At 36.4% G+C, this 20,759-nt stretch overlaps 4 protein-coding genes across 5 annotated transcripts; 2 read left to right on the plus strand and 2 right to left on the minus strand.

The window, feature by feature from the left end:
• Positions 1 to 2,758: 2,758 nt before the first annotated feature.
• LOC107624805 (UPF0481 protein At3g47200) lies at positions 2,759 to 5,274 on the plus strand. The gene is made up of 2 exons (XM_016327263.3): positions 2,759 to 3,086; positions 3,829 to 5,274. Exon 2 carries the CDS (start codon positions 3,848 to 3,850, stop codon positions 5,198 to 5,200), a length of 1,353 nt encoding a protein of 450 aa, XP_016182749.1. The 5' UTR covers positions 2,759 to 3,086; positions 3,829 to 3,847; the 3' UTR covers positions 5,201 to 5,274.
• Positions 5,275 to 5,497: 223 nt separating this feature from the next.
• Positions 5,498 to 7,960, minus strand: CYP51G1 (CYTOCHROME P450 51G1). The gene is made up of 2 exons (XM_016327262.3): positions 7,324 to 7,960; positions 5,498 to 6,745 (listed from the first exon to the last, which is right to left on the minus strand). The coding sequence occupies exons 1-2, from the start codon at positions 7,786 to 7,788 to the stop codon at positions 5,744 to 5,746; spliced, it is 1,467 nt and encodes a 488-aa protein (XP_016182748.1). The 5' UTR covers positions 7,789 to 7,960; the 3' UTR covers positions 5,498 to 5,743.
• A 3,159-nt stretch (positions 7,961 to 11,119) lies between these two features.
• DUO1 (myb-like HTH transcriptional regulator family protein) lies at positions 11,120 to 12,516 on the plus strand. Its single transcript, XM_021115365.2, has 3 exons — positions 11,120 to 11,337; positions 11,439 to 11,676; positions 12,007 to 12,516. The coding sequence occupies exons 1-3, from the start codon at positions 11,120 to 11,122 to the stop codon at positions 12,514 to 12,516; spliced, it is 966 nt and encodes a 321-aa protein (XP_020971024.2).
• Positions 12,517 to 12,780: 264 nt separating this feature from the next.
• LOC107624806 (uncharacterized) lies at positions 12,781 to 14,804 on the minus strand. Of its 2 annotated transcripts, none has more exons than XR_015905447.1 (4): positions 14,240 to 14,804; positions 13,969 to 14,127; positions 13,465 to 13,877; positions 12,781 to 13,424 (listed from the first exon to the last, which is right to left on the minus strand). XR_015905447.1 is itself a non-coding variant. In XM_016327264.3 (4 exons), the coding sequence occupies exons 1-4, from the start codon at positions 14,558 to 14,560 to the stop codon at positions 13,121 to 13,123; spliced, it is 771 nt and encodes a 256-aa protein (XP_016182750.2). In that variant the 5' UTR covers positions 14,561 to 14,768; the 3' UTR covers positions 12,781 to 13,120. The 2 variants fall into 2 exon arrangements, 1 of the variants encoding a protein (XP_016182750.2); XM_016327264.3 differs by having other exon boundaries at positions 12,781 to 13,302; positions 13,769 to 13,877; positions 14,240 to 14,768.
• Between the last annotated feature and the right edge of the window lie 5,955 nt (positions 14,805 to 20,759).

Below are 20,759 nucleotides of genomic sequence, written 5' to 3' on the forward strand. Positions count from 1 at the left end.
CGAGATCCACATCTATAAATTAAAAGGTCCGAATGATCTACTCTGTAATCAGTTGTTAGAATCAATTTTTTTTTTCCTTATCATTCAAGAAAGACAAGAAGAGTTCGGAATAGCAAACGTTCTCTAGAATTTCGTTTAAATTACTCGAAATCTCACTTATCAGATTCCATTGTAAACCAGGATGAAATCTATGGAAGCATTGGTTTATACATTCCTCTTAGTCTCGACTTTAGGAATAATTTTTTTTGCTATCTTTTTTAGAGAACCCCCTAAAATTCCAACTAAAAAGACGAAATGATTTTTCATTATCTCAGTTGAAGTAATGAGCTCCCAATATACCAATAAAAGCAAGACGTGTAGGCGGATCTACTCATCAAGTTCCCATTGAAATAGGATCCATACAAGGAAAAGCACTTGCCATTCATTGGTTAGCTACTTCTCATTTTGTTTTAGGCGCCATATTCTAGGAGCCCAAATATGTGATTGAATAAATCCTCCTCCATCTGTTGCGGGTCAAAGGAGATTCCACTTTCTCATGAATTTATCTTGAATCGGGATCTTTTGGCTCAACTTTATCCCAGTTTTGTCGAGGGAGCAACTCTATTTTTCACCTTAAATTGGTCAAAATACGCAGATTCTACCCAATGCTAGATGCAAAGGCGCATAATAGATCGATAATAGGTTGCATTCTTCTACCCTTTACCCCGTAGGCTGAGGAGCAAAAGGAGGAATCCGCCCAAGGAGGGACCTTTTATGATCGTTGATCATAAAAATGAAAATATTGAAGGCAATTTTTTTACTTTTTTCTTTATTCTCTTTCAAAAATATAATCAAACGCCTTTATTTAAATTTAAAAATTATAAATTCGAAAAAATAGGCTTGAGATTCAACAACTAAAAGAAAGATTGATTCTTTGTTCGGATCCTTCCTTTCTTCAAAGGGAACGAACAGAGATAGAGTCGGAGTGATTCCCTAAATGCCTCTCTGGATATTCTTCAATGTGCCGACTATTCATGGAACGTGAGAAGCAGATGAAAAAATAATCGTAGAAATCCAAACATTTATCTATCCAACCATGAGGTAAATCGGCCGCGACTTCCCCGATACGGAAAAAATTATGCATCATTCTCATACCTGTCGCAACTTCGAATAGATCATATATTAATTGAAGAAGAAATCTTGTAATGAGGGGATTTCTATTTGTACAAATGGTACTTGGAACTTGGAACGAGCATGAAGGAATTAACGATACTTCTTTATTTTTTGAGTTGTTCTGCCGGATCGGTCGCTCAAGACCTTTGGTCTGTACCCGGACCTGATGAAAAAAATGGGATCACTTCTTATGGACTCGTTGAGAATGATTCTGATATAGTTCATGGCCTATTAGAAGTAGAAGGCGCTCTGGTGGGATCCTCACGGACAGAAAAAAGTTGCAGTCAGTTTGATAATGATCGAGTGACATTGCTTCTTCGGTTCGAACCAAGGAATCCCTTAAATATGATCTTGTTTTATCGTTGATCAGAGATTTCTCTATGAAAAATATGAATCGGAGTTTGAAGAAGGGGAAGGAGTTTGAAAAATATGTGATTTATTCAATCACATAGTTTGGGCTCCTAGAATATGGCACCCTTGGGGCTTTCTATTTAATTGTGTCGAAAGGCCCAATGAATAGGAAAATACGATTGATTGAGTCCTTGATTTTCGAAATAGTGTATAGTGCTTCGAATCATTGCTATTTGACTCAGACCTATTCTAAAAAAGTCGAGACATTTCGATTTTTTGTTGACACAGACAAATTCAAGGAAAACCTCTGAAATTATTTTAATATTGGACCTTGGACATATCATAGTTCCGAATCGAATCTCTTTGAAAAGAAGATCTTTTGTCTCATGGTAGCCTGCTCCAGTTCCCTTATGAAACTTTCGTTATTGGGTTAGCCATACACTTCACATGTTTCTAGCGATTCACATGGCATTATCAAATGTCCAAATTTCTTCTCTTTTTATCTAACTCACTTCCTTTTTTCTTTGTGAGTTTCGGGAGTATCCCCATTCATAGGTCCGAGATCCACATCTATGAATTAAAAAGTTCAAATGATCTACTCTATAATCAATTGTTAGGGTCCGATTTATGTACTCCAAATTTTTTAAAATTTTTAAATACAAATCGGATCTTCCGATTTGTGTACCCAAAAATTGGACGGTCCGATTTTTACTCCTGACACCACAATTACATAAAACACTTATACATTCTATAACTCTAAATTAAAAAGTGAAAATCATTATCTATTTACTATTTTGGTTTTTGTCATTGATATGAATGAAGTTAGAGTGAGACACGGTCGGTCCAATTTACTGTTTCATTTTTCTTTACAACTAGATCGCATTATGCATAGAATTCAAGTCCTGTACTTGCTTCTGTTGTACCACAATATAAAAGCTAAAAAAACATTAATAAACAAGAGAAGAAAAAAAAAATTTATTTGACCATTTAATAATAATATTAAACAAATTAAATAAAAAATAATAACACCAAAAATCAATTTTTAAATTAATTATTATATATTTATATATAAATATAAATATTATTTAATTTATGTTTAATATATATTTAAAATTATTAACTCATTTAATGATTGAATTTTAGAGTACATGTTTGTTAAATCAAAGTGTTTCCTCAATATTTTCAATTACATTCAATAATTTCATTTGTTATTAAGTTATATTTGATTGTGAATTAAGATGGTTAAAAGAAGAAAGAAAAGAAAAGAAAAGAACAAGTACATTATTATACCATTTCACAAGAGTTCATAATAATCTTCCCACCTTCCAATTAATTGTACCAAGCAAAAAGATAAAGTAAAATCAGACATATCGGTTATAAATTTGTTTCTCATTTATCATGGTCTTGTCTTTCTTTGAATTTTCTACTTTCCACTTGCTATTTCCATGAAGCACACTCATATAGGTTGTTGTCTTTGTAAAAAGCAGAAAGAGCTAATAAGAGAACTTAGAACTTGAAGAGTCACAAGCCAGAAATTGAGAAATTGCTTCTGGAAAGTGAAAAGATACAACCTTTGCTTTCAGGTTCTTAGTAGTATACTAGTATTCTGCACTTTACTTGTTCTCTGTCTTTAGATTGTTGCAGTAGTTCATATTGTTTTTTCACTAGTTTCAGGTTCTTAGTAGAATGCTCTTTCTTTTCTTCTTTTTGTTTTTGTTTTTTTTTTTTTTTCTTTTGAGATGATGTTGCCATTTGTTACTTAATAACTAGAACTAGAGCTAATCTATTTTTGTTCCTTTTTTAAAAAAATAAAATAAAATAAAATTTGTTGTCCCTTTCTTTTAGATTGGCCCTTGTTCTGTTTGAACTTTGAAGTGATATTTAATAATAAAAAACAGTGGCTTTAGACAAAGCGGCAAAGCCATTTTGTGTGTGGTATCTACACTTTATGTCTTTACATGGAAGAGGGGTTGAATCTTTTGTATATACCAACTTTTTTCATCTTGTTGAAAAGTTCTGTTTTTATTTTTACTCTAACAGTTAAGTTACATTACACACCATAAATTCCTTTTTACTTCCTTAATTTGAAAAGGCCTTTTTTCTAAATATATATTTGGTATATATTTACACAATTTATCTTCACAAGTGGAGAGACTATTTTCAATGTTTGTATCCTTGACCTTGATGTCACAACATAGAAACATTTGAGGCTCCTTTCTTTTGTGTTTAATTTCATAAAATTTGAACTTTATAAAAAAAATGTTCTATAATAATCACAACTTAGTTATGTCTGATATTGGATCTGCTATGCTGAATTTGCAACAGAAAAAGCTAAGCAGGTGTGATGGGATCTACATTTATTGATGAATATGTTATCCAACAAATAATTGATATTCCAGAAAACATTGATCCTGCAATAAGATGGCCAGAGTGCTGTATCTACAAGATCCCTAAGAGTCTGTTGAAGGTGAAAGAGGATTCCTATGATCCTCTCTTGATCTCAATTGGCCCTATTCACCATGGCAATACCAAGCTAGAAGAAATGCAGCACCACAAACACACATATTTTCATTTCTTCTCGGAACGCCTATCGAACAAACGCGTCCTAGAGGACTTCAAGGCCTTCATTGAACAACAAGAGCAGATCATAAGGCGTTGTTACCAGCCGAAGTTCCCTCACATTGGAAGCGAACAATTTGTGAGGATTATTCTGTTGGATTCTGTTTTCATCATGGAGCTCTTTCTGAGGGAAGCGAAACGGTGGAAACACAAAGATGATTATGTATTGACTCAACCATGTCTTAGCAAAAGCATCCAGAGGGACTTGCTGCTGCTTCAGAACCAGCTTCCAATTCAAGTTTTGGAGAAACTCTATGAGACTTGTGTCCCAAGCAATCTCAAAGAGCATTCCAGATTCATTAGGCTTGCTCATGAGTACTTTGCATCTTATTACCCTTATCAGAAATCTTCTGAGAGGAAGTTCGAGCCGAAGAAGTGGGAGAAATCGCTGCATTTCACTGATTTGGTTCGATGTTCTTATCTCCCCACGAACCTGAGTTTCAACGATGACAAGAGTCGCCACACTTACTCACAAAAGGAATGTATGCTGAGGACCGCGACAAAGTTGAATGAAGCCGGAATAAGCTTCGAGAAGGTTCATAATAGATCCTTGCTAGACATAAAGTTTGAGAAGAAGAGATTCTTCAGCTGGTTTCTCTGCTTGGGTTGCTTCCCATATTCCAAGTGTTTCAAGGCTAGATTTCAGTTCCCACAGTTAAAAGTAGACCACACAACAGAATGTGTTCTTAGGAACCTAATAGCATTTGAGCAGTGTCACTATCCTGAGGAGCCTTACATTTGCAACTATGTTTCTCTGATTGATTCTCTTATTCACACCAAGGATGATGCAGAATTGATGGTTGAGAAGGAAGCTATTGTCCATGAACTTGGAAGTGACAAGGAATTGGCAACACTGGTTAATAGTCTATGCAAACATGTTGTGACAAATAAAACATGTTACCAACAAATCATTGGAGATCTTAACGAACATTACAACAATGGTTGGAAATGGACTATGGGAACACTGAGGTGGGTGTACTTCCGGGACCCTTGGAGAAGCAGTTCTACCATTGTAGGGATAGCTGTTCTAATATTCACCATCTTCAACTTCTGTCGAGTTGTTCAATTAATCTTTTAGTTTATTCTGTTTTATGTATGTTTAATGGTTGAACATGTAACTCTAGTTTCCATATACTAATAAAATAGCCAATTCTCTGGTGCATTTAACTTTCATGCCGAAATTTGTCATTTTAATGGAAGAGTCTTGTCCTAATCTCATTTGTGAGAAAGTTATTCTTTCACCTGGAGAGGGATAATCTTGGATGATCACAAACCCAAGTAGCTAGTAATAAAATCAAACTATGATGTAATTCACTAAAACCTATCATGACAACATCAAAACCTTTCCCTCACTGGATATGGCTGGATGCATGAATCAAGCAAAGCTAAGTTTTATAAACAAGCCATATTGGGAGCTATCACAAATTCACAATTCACAATTCACTAAAACCAAATAAGTTAAAAACACTTGGCAAATTACAGAGTGTTAAAATGAAGACTCAAAAAATCCACGGTCAAATAAACAGTGAAATTTGGCCGAGGAAGAAGAAGAAGAACCAGCAAGACTAACAAATACTGCTTAAAGAAGAAATCATGCCAAAACACTCAAAACATTTTGGTCCTAGTGACTAACAGAAAGCTCCCTCCGCTTGTAGCGGACCATCACTTTTCCTTTCACTCCAACAACCATGGCGTTCCAATCAATCTCAGGGAAAGGTGACACCAACTCCAGCTCGAAATTCCTTAGCAAGTGAGACCATATTGCTTTTATCTGCAGATATGCAAAGGGCTCGCCAAGGCATCCATGTCTGCCCCCTCCGAAAGAAATGTATGAGAAAGCCCCTGCCACCTTGTCCTCTTCTCTCCCAACAGTGAATCGATCGGGATCATATGTATCGGGATCTTTGAAAATGTGAGGCAGCCTGTTTGCAAAAGCAGGGGATGTGGCAACTATATGACCCTTAGGAATATCATATTCTTTCCCCTCTCGTGTTGTGACGCTGAAATCGGTGTGTGAGCTTCGCAAGAGCATAATCAATGGAGGGTGGAGCCTCAAGGCTTCTTTGATGCACCGATACAGGACATCCATTTCGGCCAAGACATCATGATCAACTCGATCCCCGTGCTTTTCCATCAAAATCTTCTGCTCATCAACCACAGCTGAAAGGTACTTGCTGTTAGAGAGAAGATATGCTCCAGTCCAAGTGGAGGTAATTGAACTAGTGTGCTGCCCTGCGAAAAGAGCAGCAATGAGCAGTCCAGTCACTTCGGCTTCTGTTGTTGGGCGGCCATCTTTGTATTTTGAATCGATGAAGCACTGCAGCATGTCATCCTCCGATTTACCAGTGCTTTTGCGAGAAGCTATGATTCTTGCAAAGATTTCAGCAAGCTTCTTGCGTGCTTGATCACGGCGCCGGTGAGCTGGGATGGGAAGGTATGGAAAGAGAACACTGATTGGTTGCATCCCATTATCAAGGTCATGGAACAATGCAGACACATCGTCGAAAAGCTTGTCACGAACTTCACGTCCCAAGAGACACCTACTAGCTGTCAAGATGATCAAATGTTCGAGCTCATACTTCAAATCAACCTCACCACTTTCTCCCCACTTTGAGAAGTAGTCCTGTAAATCAGGTCCATGTTAGAGAACCAATAGCCCATAATGCCAATTCAGTAAAATACTGATGAAAATTTTAAGGGAAGACTTACTATTAACATAATGAGACAATATTAAAAATAATGTCAAGTACAAATGGAGCTGAAAAGCCTCTCCAGCTTATCAAATTAAAAACACTGGAATGAAATAAGGTTCCAATTCAAATTTTGGTTTTCAGTATTATTAATAGACCCACAATTATATCATAACGCTTATCTAATGTTATTGCTGAATTATAGCTGCAATTTATTAGCTTGGAAGATGCAGCATGCAAAAGTTCATGACCAAATCCAATGAAGTACTGAATGCAGATTCACACTATATCCAAGTAAAAACAGAAGGTGAAATAAACACAAACTAAAAAGGCACAATTTAAATGGATCTGCAGAATCTTAAATTTAGTAACATGATCATCAAATTCAACTCTAGGAGGAAAAAATAAGTCAAACCCAACAGGCAAATTGCTAATGTCACAAATCAAGAGTCAAATAACACAATATATTAGATCAAACAAAAATAAACACTAGACATGAATCAACATTGACCTGAGCTTCAGTAACCATCTGATCGACATAGCTCTTGAGCTTGTTAACCCTAAGGGCCTCAGTGAAGAACCTGAACTGTTCCTGGCGAACAGAGTAATCAACATCAAAGACAACACCGGGTCCAAAAGTTGGAACATTGAACTGATACACCTCTTGCTGGCTGAGTTCAGATTCTGGGGCCTTGAAGAAATGAGCAGAAACTTCGGGACCGATCAAAAAGGTGATGTTTTTGTGGAACATCTTGAGGGTGAAGACGCCACCCAGTTTAGGGTACTCTTCACGGAGCATAAAGATTGGACCTTTGAGGAATCGGGGTAAGCCTCCGATGAATGGAAGGCCCTTCACGATTGGGGGAAGGCGCTTTCTTGATTTAGGGACAATGAAGGCTGAGATGAGCTTGGCCACAACAATGGTGGCCACGAATAGGAGGCATGTGTTGAAGAACTTTGACACATCAATGTCCATCGATTGGATGAATTATCCAGAGAAAGACGACAATTGCTGAGAAATGGATCGAAAGCAAAACCAGAAGAAGAAGCAGGAGAAGGTAGGTTAGGGAGTGGGGAAGATAGTAAGAGTGATGATAGATCTATGTCCAATAAAAGGAAAGGAAGTGTGAAGTTGTGGCCACTGGCTTAGTATGGAGAGTGTCTATATATATATATATAGATGAATACATTATGACTAATTTTTTATGTGCTTATAATATTTTTGTTTAACTAATACATTATCAACATGCCAATGAGTTATAGTTCAAATGACATCATCTTTTCATACTTAATTAAAAAGTTGCGGGTTCGAATCTCTCTATTTTTAATAAAAAAAAATACATTACGAACATGTGATAAGTTTATTCATCTATTTAAATAAATATTGAAAATTTAAATTTTATTTTATATATATATATATATATATATATATATATGACAAATTAATTCTTAGTTTGTTGAATTAAAAATGTCATGAGTAACAAAAAAAAAATTAACCCAAAGTGTTATGTTTAGGATTTCGATTTTTAGATAATGATGTATATAGAGTAACTACTAACTAGTAGGTTTTGTGGTCAATTTACAACCATCAAAATGTGAATTATATTTCAACTAAGTTAGAAATTAGTTATTGGTTTTCAACGCAGGGATAGTTGAGAATTTTACTTCCAATAAAAAGAAATTTTAATTAATCAAATTTAAATTGAATAAGTTGAATAAACACTTAACTTAATCTTTAAAAATTTTAAATAAGACATTTTGATTGTCAATAAATTTTTAATATTTTAATTTTTTTTAGACAAATTGATGGTTCAATAAGAAAGATTAATTTATTTTATGATATTTATTGAGATTTTAATTGTCTTATAATAAAATTTAAGTAAATGGTTAAATTGGTTTTCGAAAAATTATTTATTTTTTAAATTAGTCTTTAAAAGATTTTTTTTAATCAAATTCGTCTTTCAAATATTTTAAGTTAGTCATTTTAGTCCTTCTGTCATTTTTGTTGCTAACGACGTCAAAATTTATTGATATGACTACAACACACACTTAATAGTTCTAATTAGTAGCTAACATATGAAATTAGATCAACTCAATCACAAATGGAGAAATTTTAATGCCTTAAGTTCTCCTCTCAATTAGGTTTTGATTTGATCTAATTTCATAAACTTATCATGCTCATAGTTAATTAAGACTCTTATTTGTATTGTAATATCACTTATCGTGTTACATTAACAAATTTTGGTACCATCAATAAAAAAAATTACAAGAACTAATGTGATTAATTTAAAATTTTTGAAAAATAAATTTAATTAAAAATTTTTTTTAAGAACTCGTTTAGAGAACGAATAATTTTAGACAAATTTAATTATTTACCAAATAAAATTTATTAAAGTATTATTTATCAAATGCGCACACATACTAAACATTTTATTGTAAGTGTTAAAAAGATCAAACTATCTCACCGAATTAATTCTCAAAAATTTTAAAGTATATGATTTAGACTTTTTTAAGAACCAATTTAAATATATTCGAATAAGTTTATTATTGTTTTTTCACCATACTCAATATTCTATTTACATGTTACATTCAAATAGATGTAGAATAAGTTAATTTTAATGCGGTGTGTGTATATATGTCTAGTTAAAACATTATTATGTGTATAATTTTTACTGTGTATGAAATATTTTTGAGAAAAATCCAAAATAATTTCTGACAATTACTTCAAAAGACAACGAGGTTCTTGACAAAAAAAATTTAACCCAGTTCCTGACAATTATCTCGAAAGAACAATGAGGCTTCTGTGCCAAAAAAAGTCAATGTTGTTTTTTTTTTTTTGCATTGGAGCTAATCCATTCCAAAAAAAATCGGGGGCCAGATTGGATTTTTTTTTTTTTTTTGAGATCTCGTTATCCTTTTGAGATAATTGTCAAGGGCCGGATGGGTATTCACTCAAATATTTTTATACTATCAATTACTACAATAAATAAATATATATTGAATTACAATGATAATCATCTATCGTGATTTATAATTTTATAAGAATTTATTGACTAATAATGTTAAATAAATTAATAAAATTTAATTTCACATTTCTCCATATAAAATGACAAACATTTTTTTCCCCTGTTGCATAGCATGCTATTTGCAATTAATTACTTGTTGGTGGCAGATTAGTGTGTGCCAATTTTGTTATTGTGGACTTAGCTTAGCTGGGCTCATAGGATGAGAGGGTTTTGGAAGCAAAACTGTGGGTTTGGTTTTATAAGATGTCCAGAATATCTGTCTTTGTGCGACTAATCAAGTACAGTACACGGGGCAACTTTGGAATTCTCAATTTAATTGGCTTTACAGTTTACTCTTTGGCGCTTTTTGAGGAACAACATACAACTTTTTCGCTCCTTAGGGTTGACTTCCATTATTTTATGCTTAACGATATTAATTTTATCAATTTTGTTTTATAAAAACTTATATATTAATACGTATATTTATAGTTTTATACCGAAATATATAATTCGTCAATTCGATACCTGATTTTTAGTTTTTAGTTTGTAATTTTATAAATACAGACATATGAATATGTGTAAATTATGAAGTCTTGGAATTAATTGTGTGGGAGGCACATGGCATACTATAAAGTATAAAGAACACTAATGTCCTCAGCTATAGGAAGATGTTGCCACCGTTATAGATGATGTAATTGAATTGATTGTCACAAACACTTTATTAAAGCAAAAAAAATGGGAAATTATTTTTATCCAAAGATAAATGAAACCTCATAGACTTAACAATAAGATCTTAAGATGGTAGAATGCGCGATTTAGATGCAAAAAATGTCCGTGTAAGTCGCACATCTCTTCGTCTTGATCGCCAAGGAAGCAATCCTTAGTGTATTCTATGTAAACGTTTAATATCAATTTTTGTTTGCATTGTTTCATTCATTTTAACCTCTAAAAATATCGTTAGTCTGTCCTAGAATATCTAGCTTATTCTGAAATTGACTAAATAACCCTTCATATATTTTCTTACTGAACTAATAATCAACGAGTGCTAAATTGCTCTACTAGAAATTGAAGCAGCGACGACAAGGGTAGATTTGGCAATTCAAAATTCAAGCAAAATAATAGGAACGACGTGGGTAAGTTAGTGGGGAAAGCGGAGGTAACTGCCATATATAACCGCCAGAAGAAAACAGAGAGAATATAATAACAGTGTACGAAGTAGTAGTGTAGGTTGAAGGGCATTGAAATAAGTACAAGAGTGGTACATAACTAGATATATACTTAGGTTCTTGCATGAAGAAGAAAATGCATGGGAATAAGAGAAAGAAAGAGAGAGGGGATGAATTAGTAGATTACATAAGGAAAGGGCCATGGAAGAAAGAGGAAGATGAAGTGCTACTCAACCATGTAAGCAAGTATGGCCCCAGAGACTGGAGCTCCATTCGATCCAAGGGTCTTCTTCATAGAACCGGCAAGTCTTGTCGCCTTCGTTGGGTCAACAAGCTTCGACCTAACCTCAAGAAGTATGTTACAATTCATTGCATGCATGCATGCTTTCTCTTCCATCATCATATATAACCTTTGATTTCTTAAACTAATGACTATGTATTTCTTTTTGTGATAGTGGGTGCAAGTTTACAGCGGAGGAAGAGAGGGTTGTGATAGAATTGCAGGCACAATTTGGGAACAAATGGGCTAAGATTGCGTCCTATTTGAGTGGAAGAACAGACAATGATGTCAAGAATTTCTGGAGCAGTAGGCAGAAGAGGCTTGCTAGGATTCTTCAGGCATCAGCATCAACATCCACCTCCAAATCACACAGGAACAAACCTAAACTTCATCATCATCTTCCCACTTTCCAGGTAACCATTCTAACATTTCTCTTCTGTTTCCATGCCGTTTAAATTCATCCATTACAATACCAAAGAAATACACATGACTGATGAAAATTTGCATTGAGATTCTAATGATTTAAGCTAGTAGTTTCAACTTGGAAAATGGGTAGCTAGAATATTCTTTTTTGTTCACTTGAAAACTTTGCTAGAGAGTAAAAATCATGCTTTCTAGATTTTTTTTTTACATATTCTGTATGCTATGTACTTTCTCACACTGTATGTGAGTGTGAACCGAAAACTTTTACATACAATTCTGTTACACATGATTTTTTTTTTTTTTTTTTTTTTGAGTTGTAGGCTCCTAAATTGAGTTCTTCATCAGAGGGAGAATCATCATCAAAGCCTCATCAGCCATGCTCGTTCTCCTGCAATGACAATTCCGAGGTTATTAAAATGGTGGCATTACCAGATCTTATCAAGCCCAAGTTGCCTAATTCTGAGCAAGAAGAATCTGCACTTTTGGAGAGCAATAAAAGCAGTAGTATGATGGAACAAATTCCCTTCCCTCAGATTCCTGATGAACTCCAAACTGATCTAACACCATTCTCATTGGGAGACCAAGATTTCTTGACTAGAATTGATGATCCAAATTTTGCTGATTACTTTGGACCTCTTGGTGCATATGAGCTTGGGCTAGCCCCACAACACACCATTGGGTTCCCTTTCTTTGATCCATCAGAAGGAAGTTGCAGAATTGGGTCAACGGATATCATAGGTAGCTCCAAAAACTATGACAGCATCTTTGATGATCTCCCAGTTAACATGTTTGATCATATGGATCCACCTTCAATTCCTTCCAAGCTCTGACTTATATGCTAATTGTCATATACTGTAGGTTTAGATGTGTTGTAGGGTAAAAGTCATATCTAATATGGATATTGACATATTGCAATTGTATCTACATTGCTTATCTTACTAATTACACTTGTAATATGACATCTATTATCTATTGTTAAATGGGCTAACTCTAGTTTAACATATTTACAAATTTATATGATTGCATACTGAAAATTACTTTCCTTCCCAACAGACAAGTTCTATCATTCACAACCATGCATAAAACAACAACAATAATAATAATAACAAGTTCTATGAAGCGATAATACATCACCATTAAATTCAATTCTATCAAACATAATATTGTCCATAGCTTGATTTAGATTAATGTAAAATTTCAACTTATTTTGAATAAATGGAAGAATGGAGTCCACTTTTTTCTATCGCTTTTCCACCTAATTTCTTTTTCTCCAATGTTTACTAGTAGTCAATCAAGGCAAACGACATTGTGGGAAGCATAATCTAATGGTGCTTTAATTCTGCTACTAAATTCGAATTAATAATTCGCATTTGACAACACAACAGTGGAGTCATGAAATGGAGTCCAAGAGATAGTGATAGTGATTGTGATTGCTCAAAGGATTTCGGAGGAGATGAAGTTTACAGCTGTTTGGCCAGTTACTTCAAACTCCCCAGCAACAAATGATTGGTCTTTCTTGAAAATAGGGCGTCGAAGTTCCACATATCCACAGTAATCAACTTCATAAACTGTTGTACCCTTCTTGAATGAAGAAAGAGCAACCCCAACTCCTTCCCCTGCCAAAAAAAACAAAGTGGAATGATATGATATTGTTACTACAATCTCGTTATGCATACACCCTTTATAATACAGGCATATCCTTTATTTTGTTAAAAGGAAAGTCTAGTACATAAGCATCCTGCATAAAATGCAGGTCAAATCCAAAAAGTGTAATATACGCAACCTAACTTGACAACTACATCACTCACTAACCCATGACCTTCATGGGATGACAACTCATCTAATGCTCTCCTTCACAATTAATTAATGATAACTAACTGATGGCTACAAATCACACCGTTAAAAATACTAATGATAACTAACTGATGGCTACAAATCACAAAATGTGCTGCATCTAACACTACTATTAATTAATATTGAAGCATCTAACACTACTATTAATTAATATTGAAAGTATTTTATATGCGTGTCAAGAGTGTTTGGTATATGAACAGTATATGCATGGCAGGATTGTATATATACCATGTGTGACAAGCAGCAAGTTTTCGGTAGGATGTTTATCCGCGAGGTCTTTGACGATGTGCTGATATCTTGCCTTAGTTTGCAAAACAGGCTCTTCCCACCGGGGCAACTGATGTGGAAAAATAAATAAATAAAAGAGTCTCTCATCAGATGGATGCAACTGAAAAAAAATGAATATGAAGATGAAGTAGCGTGTATACCTCTTTATAGATTTTTACTGCATTTTCATCAACTGTGCCAGGTGGAAGCATGGCTTGGCGCTCGGATATATCAAAACCCCAATTTCCATCTTTTGGAGCAACATCAAGCCTGATAGCCTCTCTGCTCATCATTTCACACAATCCATATTCAACAGAAACCTGCACTTGATTTTATTTGATTTGATTTGTTCACAAGCATAGCATAAGAAAAGAAAAGAATGGATACGTTGACTTGAATTAAAAAGGAAGGTAGGGGAGTATGGGATGGGACCTTGATTTTGGAAGGATCGATGGGAAGGGCGTCGCCAGTGAGGGCGTCAGGGGAGTCGGAGACGGCGGAGAGGGCAGAGACAACTTCGGCGGCGGTTTGAATGCAGCGGAGGAAGGGGGAGACGAAGACGCGGTGGAGAGGGAAAGAGAGGTTGTTGCGAAAGATCTGACCGGTTTTGAATGCCCGAAGACGGCCTTGTTGAACGAGCGGTGGGTCCCAGGGGCGGGCGGCGGTGGAGACCCAGGAATGGTCGAAGTTGTCGATGCGGTCGCCGTGCCTCATTACGACGACGTTCTGGTAAAACTCCGGAGTGGACTCCATTTGATGAGAGATTGAAAGAAGTCAAGAAGGTTTTTTTGATTTCAGGAATGGTGGAAGTTGTGTATGCTTTCAGAGTTGGCTTTTCAGGTTTTGTTCTTAAAAAGGTTAGTAGTCATGGTGCTGCTGAGCTGCACAGTGGTGGTGGGCTCTGCCTTGTACCACCCAACTAACCAACCCACTAAATAGGGGCCAATTAAAAGAGGTAACCAAACTATACTTTTTCTTTTATATGCATATCTTCCTTTTACGTATTTCCATTTTTTTTTATTAAAAACGATTAATAAAAAAATTATCTTTTCTAACATAAAAAGAAATTAATAAATAAATATAAACATTATTTTCTTAAGTCGCTAATAGGATTTTTTTTTAAATATGTCAAGAAATATGTGTATCAATATTACTAATATGAATTGAATTTTATTCAAAAGTTGAGTGGTGATCTCATTTTGGTCTTGGTCCAATGCCAAACAACCCAGGAAACCTTCCCCCCCCCCCCCCACCCCACCCCTCCCGGGTCGGGAAAACCGGGACCCTAACCTAATCCTCTAACACCCGCGGCACTTTCTTCGTCTCTCTCACTCTCAATCCCATGGCTTCCGTCAGCTGCGCAGCCGTCACCTCCGCCATCGACGCCAGAGACTACATTGACACCCTTTCACCCCGCCCCTCTTAGGTAGGGATAAGCAGAGGTAGCGGTTACCCAATATCTGTCTGAATCCAAACCGAACCAATTAAATTGACTCTGGAACCAATAGGTAATCGGGTCCAACCTAAACTAAACCAATAACTCTTTCTAGTAATTGGTTCGGGTAATGGTTCTGGGGTTGCAGAATCCGAACCAACCCGTAGACCCGACCATATATTAATTAAATAAAAAAAATAAAAATTTAATATATATATATATATATATATATATATATATATATATATATATATATATATATATGCCTTTTAATATGTTTGGATTTTATTGTCTTTAGTGTTTAATATGTTTGGATTTTAATGTGTTTAGTTTTTAATGTATTTGGTGTTTAACATGTTTGGATTATTTCTATTAATGTTACATGTTTATTGTACTTACAGAATTTTTAAGATAAAAATTTCGTTTTTTTATTTTTTTTTTTTTTATGAATTTATGTTTCATCGGGTACCCAATTACCCGAATCGAACCAATCCGTTTTTAATCGGTTTGGTTTGGTTCGGATACATACACAAAAAAATACAAATCCGAACTAAACCGAACCAATTACAATTCAATTGGTTCGGTTCTAATTCTACCTTAAATTTGAACCAACCCGACCCGTGCGCACCCCTGCTCTTAGGGGTGAGCACGGGTCGCGGGTATCCGATTACCCGTCCGAATCCAAACCGAACCAATTAAATTGGTTATGGAATCAACGGATCATCGGGTCCAATCTGAACCAAACCAATGACTCTCTAGCAATTGGTTCGGGTAACGGTTTTGGGAGTGCGGAACTCGAACTAACCCGTAAACTTGACTATATATTAATTAAATAAAAAAATAAAAATTTTAAAAATATATATGCCTTTTAATATATTTGGATTTTAATATCTTTAGTGTTTAATATGTTTGGATTTTAATGTGTTTAGTTTTTAATGTATTTGGTATTTAACATGTTTGGATTATTTTATTAATGTTACATTTTTATTGTACTTATAGAATTTTTAAGATAAAAATTTTATTTTTTTTATGAATTTCTATTTTATCGAGTACAAAAAAAATACAAATCCGAACCAATTACAATCCAATTGGTAAGGAAAGCCGAACCAACCCGACCCGTGCTCACCCCTAGCCCCTCTGCCTCAAAACATCGGTTCTTCTCTTTTCTAATCCATCTCCGTTGCTGCTGCAACCGACTTCCACCGTCGACGTCTGCTGCCCATTTCCGCAGTTGAAGTCGCCGTCCACCACAGCTTCGCCGGTAATCTTCGTCGCCAACAAAGCTTCTGTTGGCTCCCTAGCTGCGTCGAATTTCTCCTTCCCTGCTTGGCTGCCTTGCCCGGGTGTGTTGGTTCTATTTACAGTGGTGTTTCTCCTCTCCGGCGAAGTTACATCAGCATCGTTGGCGACTGAGAGAGGGTTATGAATTCCCGAATTTGGCATTAGGTCTCCACAGTGATTCCGCAAAGTTTTATTGAACAGAGGAAAGGGAAAAATAGAATCTGTTATTGAACTTCTCAATTGACGATTTATGTACATGCACTTTAATGATATTGAACAAGCCTGTGACTAATTAAGCCCTTATTCTAACTAACTGGTATAGCTAATTTAATTTCTAACTAACTTGTTAACTTATGCTACTGATCGGTACATCTAATATCCCCACTCAAGTTGGAGCATACATGTTGTATGTTCCTAACTTGGCCATGAGAAACTGAAACTGAGGTGCAGGGAGTGCTTTGGTGAGAATATCCGCAAGTTGATGCTTGCTTGGAATGTGCACCAACTTGATAATCCCAGAAGCGACTTTCTCTCGAATAAAGTGGCAGTCGATTTCGATGTGTTTGGACCTTTCATATAAGGATAGATTGATAGACATCTGAATAGTCGATATGTTGTCGCAAAAAACCATGTCTGAGTGGACCTCAACGTGCATGAATTTTAGCAAAGCAACGAGCGAAAGGACCGCACAAGCAGCATTTGACAACACCCGATATTCAGTCTCGGTCGAGCTTTTGAAAACCACATCTTGTTTCTTGCTCTTCCACGATATCAGAGAATCACCCAAAAAAGTGTAATACCCAATGGTGGATCGCCTTGTATCTAAACAGCCACCCCAGTCCGCATCAGTGTACATAGTGAGATTGAATTTGGACTTAAAGGAGAAAAGGAGCCCTTGTCCTGGTGCAGCTTTCAAGTAACGAAGGACCTCATGAGCGGCATTCAAATGGGGAAAGCGCGGATCGGACATAAACTGGGCCAATTTCACTTCTGCGAAGGTAATGTCTGGTTTGGAAATAGTTAAATACATGAGGCGCTCAATCAGTCTTCTATAGTGGGACGGGTCAAGTACGGGATCGCCTTCACCAGCTCGAAGTTTCAAATTTGTATCCATAGGCATGGTGGCAGGCTTACATCCTAAGTAACCTGTCTCTTTCAATAACGACAACGCACGCATACTTTCTCTAAGTAAGCGCGATGCCAGCTTTAGAGAGTGCAAGTTCTAAACCCAGAAAAAACTTGAGGTCACCCAAGATTTTGAGCTTGAAAATTGATTGGAGTTTCAGCTTAACATTGTCAACCATCTCTTGCTTGGGGGCAGCAATGATGATATCATCCACATAAATAATGAGGAAAGTAGTCGCATCACCTTCTCCCAAAGCAAATAGAGAGTAATCCTGTTTGCATTATATGAACTCGTGGCTGAGGAGAGTGTAGCAGAACTTGGTAAACCATTGCCGTGAAGCTTGCCTTAGACCATACAAGGACCTTGTGAGCTTGCAAACTAATCCCCCTTTCTGTTGAGGATGGCCCAAGAGTAACTCCATGTAAACTTCTTCATATAATTCACTGTTGAGAAACGCATTGTTGATATCTAATTGGAGAAGACTCCAATTCTTGACAGCAGCAATGGTGAAGAGAGTCCTTATTGTGGTGATTTTTGCGACCGAGCTAAAGGTATCCCTAAAGTCGATCCCGACTTGTTGAGTGTAGCCTTTGGCGATAAAGCGTGCCTTATAGCACTTCATTTTACCATCAGCCTTTAATTTGGCTTTGTACACCCATCGGCACTCAATTGCACATTTGACTTTGGGTAATTCAACCAAGACCCAAGTGTTATTGGCTTCGAGGGCATCTAGCTCTTCTTGCATGGCCTGCCACCACTCTTTAAACTTGACAGTTTGGTGATAGAACTGAGGTTCAGGAATGATGTCCAACCGAGCAATGGAATTGTGATATTTGGAGCCGAGCTTGTGAGTACTAAGGTGGTTAGTGAGAGGATATGGTGTTGAGTTATGGTACACATAGTCATTTAGATATGATGGTGGCTGAGTGTGTCGGGTAGATCATCGTAATGGTGGTGGTTGAGGCTGAGTGCTGGTGACGATGGAAGAAAGGCTTGGAGAATAGGGTGCGGGTGTGGAATTGGTGTGAGGCGAAGGTGGTAAATGTGATGGAGTAGGATCTATAATAGGTTTAGGTAGTGCAAAGTCGTGAAGCATATCTGTGTTGGATTGAAGATGAGGGGATTGATTAAAGGGCATGATGGTTTCATGAAATACAATGTCTCTGGATATGAAGAACTATTTGGTGCGAAGGTTGTAAAGTTTATATCCTTTATAGCCAATAGGATAGCCAACAAAGTCAGAGGGGTTAGCTCTTGGGCAAAATTTAGTCCTAGAATTGGGAGTAGTTGCTGCATAGGTAAGGCATCCAAAACTTCTCAAGGAATCACAGTTGGATGTCTTGCCAAAAAGGAGTTCAAATGATGACTTGAAATGCAGAAGTTTGCTGGGAGTTCGGTTGATAAGGAAGGCAGCAGTGATGATGCATTCACCCCAAAAGGAAATGGGCACTTTAGATTGGAAAAGTAATGCTCTTGCAACATTCAAAAGGTGTTGATACATGCGTTCCACGATGGCATTCTGTTGCGGATGATAAGGACAGGAGAATTGATACAAGACTCTCCGTTGCTGCAGGAATGCATCGGGAGCAAGTTCTTTGGCATTATCTGACCTGAAACACTTAATTCTTTGGCCAAATTGAGTTTCAATCAAGGCAAAAAAATTCTTTAAGCAGTCTGTGGCCTCAGACTTGTGAGTTAGCATATAAATCCAGCAAAAACGAGACGCATCAACAATTGTCAAGAAGAAACATTTTTCATTATAAGTTGGGATAAGGTAAGGTCCCCAAACATCACAATGTATAAGGTCAAAAGCATTGGAGGACACGTTATTATGTGATTTGAAAGGAAGTCTTTTGAATTTCGCTAAGTGACAAACTTCACAAGTGTGATGGTCTGACTTATTTGGTAATTGCAAAATGTTATCTAAATGCTGTAAAACACTAGAAGGAGCATGTCCTAAACGTGCATGCCATAATTGGGATTTGCACAAATTTATTTGATTAAAACTAGTATGAAAGGTCGGATTAGACTGAGTAAAGACATAAGGATCTGAGGAACTATATGATGATGACTTGGTTGGGGTGTCAAGCTTTCAGGATATAAAGTCCCTACTGTAGGCTACCCTTCCGAATCTTCTTCGAATACTTGTTGTCCTGAATAACGAAGTGAGTGTATCCAATAGTCACAGTGAGTGAAGAATTGGAAAGTAAGGGGGACACTGATAGTAAATTGACTCAAAATTCAAGCACATAAAACACATTGTGGAGTGTAATATTGTTATTGATGAAAACTGACCCTATGAAATTCGCAGAAAAAAAGTCACCATTTGATAAAGAAACTGAAAAATTCTTAGAGGTATGAATGGACTCAAAAAGTGATAAATCACAAGCAATATGTATAATGGCTCCACTATCCAAGATCCAAGCATTATTGGGTAAATTTGACCTTAACATGGATGTGTTGAGAACAATACCTACTGGGGTTGCGACGCCTGTGAATTCAGGAGTTGGAATTTTCTGAATTTGGTGATGGTTGAGTAAGGATAAGAGTTGTTGAACTTGAGCAGAAGTCAGGATGGGAGTGGCAAGTGTTGATGGTTCCAAATTGACAGACACATTGTGTACGGATCGCCTCGTGCCTCTCCCTTTGCCAAAATTTGGTGGGTATTCGTTGAGCTTGTAGCACTTATCGATTGTGTGCCTAAGAAGGCCACAATAAAAGTAGAGAGGATGATCTTTCTTGAGTGTACCTCGGCCACGACCTTTAGGCTGAGTGGCATGAGGATTGCGGGCGAGGAAAGCGACCTGAGGTTGTGGCAGTGAATTCAAGGAAGCTCCTAATGCTCGATGTTTCTCTTCTTGAGTCACCAAAGATAGAACCTTGTTAATCATAGGAAGAGGTTCCATGAGTAGGATTTGGCTCCAAATTTGAGATTAAGACTCATCTAGTCCCATCAAGAAGCAATGGACGTATTCTGCTTGAAAAAATTCTTGCATAGCTCGAGCATCACCACAGTTGCATTGTACAGGTTTGTAGGAGTTCAATTCCTCCCAAAGAACTCTGATATTGGTAACGTATTGTGAGATGGTCATCGTGCCTTAGCAGAGATT

This window comes from Arachis ipaensis, chromosome B2 (assembly GCF_059453495.1).
Source record: "Arachis ipaensis isolate K30076 ecotype BB chromosome B2, ASM5945349v1, whole genome shotgun sequence".
Classification (NCBI taxonomy): domain Eukaryota; kingdom Viridiplantae; phylum Streptophyta; class Magnoliopsida; order Fabales; family Fabaceae; genus Arachis; species Arachis ipaensis.

Bases quoted from the DNA above. Each gene is read 5' to 3' on its own strand.
- CYP51G1 (XM_016327262.3), bottom strand. From the start codon at position 7,788: ATGGACATTGATGTGTCAAAGTTCTTCAACACATGCCTCCTATTCGTG. The intron at 6,746-7,323 runs GTCAATGTTGAT...CCTGATTTACAG, and splicing joins AGATGGTTACTGAAGCTCAG to GACTACTTCTCAAAGTGGGG.
- LOC107624806 (XM_016327264.3), bottom strand. From the start codon at position 14,560: ATGGAGTCCACTCCGGAGTTTTACCAGAACGTCGTCGTAATGAGGCAC. The intron at 14,128-14,239 runs GTCCCATCCCAT...AATCAAGTGCAG, and splicing joins TCGATCCTTCCAAAATCAAG to GTTTCTGTTGAATATGGATT. The intron at 13,303-13,768 runs GTATATATACAA...TTTTTTTGGCAG, and splicing joins CTTGCTGCTTGTCACACATG to GGGAAGGAGTTGGGGTTGCT.
- LOC107624805 (XM_016327263.3), top strand. From the start codon at position 3,848: ATGGGATCTACATTTATTGATGAATATGTTATCCAACAAATAATTGAT.
- DUO1 (XM_021115365.2), top strand. From the start codon at position 11,120: ATGCATGGGAATAAGAGAAAGAAAGAGAGAGGGGATGAATTAGTAGAT. The intron at 11,338-11,438 runs GTATGTTACAAT...TTTTTGTGATAG, and splicing joins CTTCGACCTAACCTCAAGAA to TGGGTGCAAGTTTACAGCGG. The intron at 11,677-12,006 runs GTAACCATTCTA...TTTGAGTTGTAG, and splicing joins ATCATCTTCCCACTTTCCAG to GCTCCTAAATTGAGTTCTTC.